The 5,385-nt window shown below is 39.9% G+C and overlaps 2 protein-coding genes across 2 annotated transcripts; both read left to right on the top strand.

Moving 5' to 3' along the window:
* The first annotated feature begins 151 nt into the window (after nt 1-151).
* On the top strand, nt 152-2,141 carry LOC118734759. The gene is made up of 2 exons (XM_036464451.1): nt 152-1,790; nt 1,871-2,141. Exons 1-2 carry the CDS (start codon nt 423-425, stop codon nt 1,877-1,879), a joined length of 1,377 nt encoding a protein of 458 aa, XP_036320344.1. The 5' UTR covers nt 152-422; the 3' UTR covers nt 1,880-2,141.
* A 1,833-nt stretch (nt 2,142-3,974) lies between these two features.
* Nucleotides 3,975-5,097, top strand: LOC118755827 (uncharacterized protein K02A2.6-like; the record flags this gene model as incomplete). Its single annotated transcript, XM_036490642.1, is given in 2 exon segments — nt 3,975-4,124; nt 4,172-5,097. Coding segments are annotated over 2 exon segments (1,076 nt in total), but the record flags the coding sequence as incomplete, so codon positions are not given.
* Nucleotides 5,098-5,385: the final 288 nt, after the last annotated feature.

The following is a 5,385-nucleotide window of genomic DNA, read 5'->3' on the forward strand; positions in this document are numbered from 1 at the left end:
TGTAATGTTCCCTACCCACTTGTAAACTAATTATTTATTTAAGTTTATATGTATCACCCAGTAGTTGTCATTTGAAGATATAAGATACACTAAACACTCTGTACCGAAAGAAGGAGCCATTTTATCTTTCTTCTTCCGGTAACAGCTAAAACGAGGAGACGTGCCAGAAAAATAGTAAGAAATAAATCGAAGTATATAAAAAGACATCTTTGCAATTTTAAAGACTGCGTTATAGCCTCAGGTGTGGGGTGCTACCCGCCAATATTTAAACATTTTATTTATTAAATAAACCTTCTAACAAGGGAAAATTTCAACAAATGCCGTCGACACGTTCCGCAGGGAAAATGACTTGAGGTAAAGATGAATTAAAGCAAAGCAGTGAAGGTGGCCCACCTATTACATCAAACACTGAGTCGCATACAATGAAATCAGCCAATGCACATAAGGCTATTGAAGACAGCTCCAATATCGTGCCTGCTCCTGCATCCCCTGGTGCTCCTGCCGTCATTTTATCTGCTGCCCTGACACCTGGAGTACCTGGTGCCTCCGCCGCCAACCAACCTGCTGTACCTCGTGCCTCCGCCGCCAAATTACCTGGTGCCCCCGCCGCCAACTTATCTGCTGTTCCTGCTACCACGTCACATGATTTGCCTGCTGTTCCTGCCGCTGCCGAACCTTATGTGCCAGCTCCTGCTACCAATGTTCCTAATGTTCCAGTTTCTGCCGTCTCTGATGGGACCGCGTTTGATGGTCCCTCTGCTGTTATATCTAATACCGCTGTAAACCATGTTGCCGGGAATGGCACCACAGAATTTTCCTCATGCGAGTCTGTCGCCCAATCCGCTTTCTCCGTATTGAGTCGCACCGTTGGTTCCGATACCGCCACTGAATTAGGCACCGCAACTCCGATTGGAGATATCAATAAGCTAGAAGAGCAGTTGAAAATTTTAAGACTACGTCGCGAATTGATGGAGCTGCAAGGTCAAGTTCAACAAATAGAAACTTATCCGGGCGTGCGCCTAGGTAAATATATACATTTTGACGAACTCGATGCGGCAGTTCCAAAGTTTAGTGGCGACAACCATTATGACATAAATCGGTGGTATTTGCAATTCGAGGACTATGCTGATGCCAATAATTACAATGAAAGACATAGGTGTCTAGCACTACGACGATGCATGTCTGGGACAGCAAAAGAATTTCTACTTAACCAAGGACTTGTTGATTATTCAACGTTGAAGTCGTTGCTATGTGCAATGTTTCGACGCAATTGTTCGCGGCAGGAGGTTTACCGGCAGCTACGATCACGCAAACTAAAATCGTCAGAGTCTTGTGTTAGTTACATTGTGGCAATGCAGTCCATTGCCGCCCAGTCGGAAATACCAGAGCAGGAGCTAATTGATATAGTAATAGATGGCATACCTGACAACAGTAACAACATAAGTATCCTGTATGGCGCTAATACAGTGAGTGAATTAGTAAGGCGAATGGAACGCTACGAACAGCGTCGCCAGAATATTGCATTGCGTAAACCGTCGGCCACTGTTGTTTCACGCACGGAAGCAAAGTCGACCGTCACCGAAGATCTCTCAACAGTGCGCTGCTTCAACTGTTCGCGATTCGGTCACTATCAGAGCAGCTGTCCAAAGCCACAACGACCAGTAGGTTCCTGCTTCATCTGTCACCAGCTCGGACACATGCATCGGAATTGCCCGAAGAAGAAGAGCCAACCCACTCATGTTGCAGCTATTTCCGCGGAGGACTATAATTACTTAGAAACTAGGCAAGAGGTAAGTGTGGCCTTTTATGAACAAAATCGAAACAGATGGTCAGGTTTTATAAATATTATTTCTCTTTTTGATTCTGGTAGTTTGATTAATATAATGCAAAAATCCGTTGCTGAAAGATTTTTAAAACCGTCGCCTACTGCGATACCTCCAAAATTTGTTGGCATTGGTAAAAGCAGAATCTACTCATTTGGCACAATATTGTGCGCAGTAAAATTTCGTGGAAAAGTTGGAAACATAAACGTGATGATGGTTCCAGATGAAACATTAAATATACCACTAATTCTTGGTCAAGACTTTTTGCTAAAATTTAATATTCACTTAACGCAAATAAGTCATATAAGAAATGAATTTAAAAACAAAGTACAACAAAATAAATATTTGGAAAATGTATCTACTAAGAGAAATGAAGTTAATAAAAATAGTTTGAAACCTAATTGTACATCTGATTCGATTATTATTAAAACTGTTGATGGTGACTGTAGTGATAAATCGGTTGTTAATAAGCATGAATTAAATGAAGTGTCAGGTAAATGTGTTCATAAACATGATGAAAAACAAAACTTAGGAGAGGCGGACAACTATTTTGATATTGAAACTGATTCGTTTGAGTTGGCAGTGAGGGAAATAAGTGCTATTGATGAGAGTGTAATTCGGTCAGAAATAGATATAGGGCCCGGTCTGAATGAATGTGAACGAGACGCCGTAACGGAAGTTTTGGCTAGAGAATATTTGGCTCCCACACTGAGTGAGAAGAAACCTTATGACTATAAAATGACCATCCGAACAACCGACGATACACCTTTTTATTGTTTGCCAAGACGATTATCCTTCAGAGACAAAGAAGAGGTTCAAAGGATTACTAATGACCTAATTAAACGTCAAATCATACGGCCCAGCAACTCCCCTTATGCTTCTGCTATTGTTTTGGTAAAGAAAAAGAATGGAGAAACGCGTATGTGCATTGATTATAGGGCTCTTAATAGGAAAACGATTCGGGACAATTTCCCGTTGTCTTTAATAGATGATTGTATTGAGTATATGTCAGGGAAAAAGTGGTTTACGCTTTTGGACTTGAAGGATGGGTTTAATCAATTAGCAATGGATGAGAGTTCTATTCCGTTAACATCTTTCGTCACGCCACACGGACAATTCGAATACCTTAGAATGCCATTTGGGTTAAAGAATGCACCAGCTAATTTTCAGAGATTCGTGTATAATATCTTTAGGGACTTGATAGATGCAAGAGAAATCATTGTATATATTGATGATATATTAATAGCTTCCAACAACCTTGAATGTCACATTAAGACCCTAGGAAAAGTTCTTAAGAGAGCTTATGAAAAAAATTTGGAGCTTAAGCTTGGGAAGTGCAAGTTTTGTTACAACGTAATTGAGTACCTAGGTTACCTCGTCACTCCATCAGGAATACAACCATCGAAGTCCCATATTAAAGCAATTGCAAACTACCCGATTCCGAAGAATCAAAAAGAGCTTCGTTCTTGTATTGGCTTGTTTTCCTACTTCCGAAAATTTGTACCTTCCTTTTCAAAAATTGCCAAGCCACTTTTGGATTTGCTACGCAAAGATGCCGAATTCATATTTTCGAAAGATTGTTTAACAGCATTTAGGGACTTAAGAAATAGTTTAGTTAGTGCACCGTTGTTAGCAATATATGACCGAAATCGTGAAACACAACTCCATTGTGATGCTAGCAGTCATGGTTTTGGATCTGTTTTGTTACAAAAACAGGACGACGGCAAATTTCATCCAATTGCATATTTTTCCAAAACAACTACACCAGCTGAGTCGAGATATCACAGCTTCGAGCTGGAAACACTATCGATCATTTATGCTCTTCGCAGATTTAGAATATATTTAGAAGGTGTACCATTTAAAATTATTACAGATTGTAACTCGTTGACTATGACCTTAAACAAAAAACAGATTAATCCTCGGATAGCCCGATGGGCGCTAGAGTTAGAAAATTTTGACTACTCTATCCAGCACCGTGTCGGAGTCAACCTTGGCCATGTAGATGCTTTGAGTAGAAGTCCGTTATTGGAAAAGGAATATGATAGTATCAATTCAGTTCTTAAATATGAAACAAATGACTTTGCAAGTCCTCGGTGCGCTTACCCTGTAGAATCGAAGCTGCTGTCTAGCTCTGAACGCCAGATAAGTCATATGAATAAATGTGAGTTAATAGCCGCTGTAGATTTGGATGACTTGGATGTTCAGATACAAATCGCACAGAATCGGGATGAGAAGCTCAGGGTACTTATGAGTAAATTAGAGAAGGAGGAGGTTGTAGGATATGAACTAGTAGACGGATTAGTATGTCGTAGGATTGGGGCAAGATAATGCTTTGTGTTCCTTTGGAGATGCAAGAAAATGTAATTCGCACAACGCACGAGAAAATCGGTCATTTAGGTACTGAAAAATGTTACAACCAAATACGCAAAGCTTATTGGTTTGAAAATATGAGGGATAAAATCAGCAGATTTATTCAGAATTGTATCAAGTGCATTATATATTCTGCGCCAGCCCGTTCCAATGAGCATAATCTTTTTAGCATTCCTAAAAAACCAATACCATTCGACACCCTCCATTTAGATCACTTCGGTCCTCTACCAGCAATTAAGTCAAAGCGGAAACACATACTAGTTGCTATAGATGCATTCACGAAATTCGTCAAATTATATCCGGTAAATTCTACGAGTACAAAAGAGGTATGTTGCTCACTGGACAAGTATTTCAGCTACTATAGTCGTCCACGACGTATCATAACTGACCGAGGCACTTGTTTTACTTCCCTCGAGTTCAGTAACTTTTTATTGAAAAGAAATATAGGTCATGTGAAGGTTGCAGTGGCATCACCACAGGCAAATGGTCAAGTTGAGAGAGTCAACCGTGTTCTTAAGACAATGTTGAGTAAACTTACTGAGACTATAGACCATGCTGATTGGACTGCGAAATTGTCTCAAGTAGAATATGCGCTAAACAATACTGTCCATAGTACAACCAAACACACTCCAAGTGATTTGCTTTTTGGTGTTAACCAACGGGGTTGCATTGTAGATGAATTTACGGAATGCACTGAAGAAAAACTGTTGGATGAAACGACCAGGGACCTTGAGAAAACCCGACAAAGTGCACTTAGGAATATAGAGCGATCGCAGGATTACAACCTACAATACTTCTTAAAAAATAGTGTCCCCGCAAAGACATACTCGATAGGAGATTTTGTAGTAATTAGGCATGTTGATACCACAGTTGGAACTAATAAGAAATTTATTCAGAAGTATAGAGGCCCTTATATTATACACAAAGTATTGCCGAATGACCGTTATGTTATAAGGGATATAGACAATTGCCAATTGACACATTTACCATATGACGGCGTTATTGAAGCTATAAAAATTCGTAAATGGTGCTCACCAACTAACAATCGTCTCGAGCCTCTTCAGTCACCAACGGCAATAGGTCACACAACCTCAACAAGAACTGTCAGCTGATTGAGGTCAATCGTAAAGTCAGATTGGTCGAGATGTAATGTTCCCTACCCACTTGTAAACTAATTATTTATTTAAGTTTA

The sequence above is a fragment of the Rhagoletis pomonella genome, unplaced genomic scaffold (genome assembly GCF_013731165.1).
Source record: "Rhagoletis pomonella isolate Grant_MI unplaced genomic scaffold, Rhpom_1.0 Rhpom_scaffold_00002, whole genome shotgun sequence".
Classification (NCBI taxonomy): Eukaryota; Metazoa; Arthropoda; class Insecta; order Diptera; family Tephritidae; genus Rhagoletis; species Rhagoletis pomonella.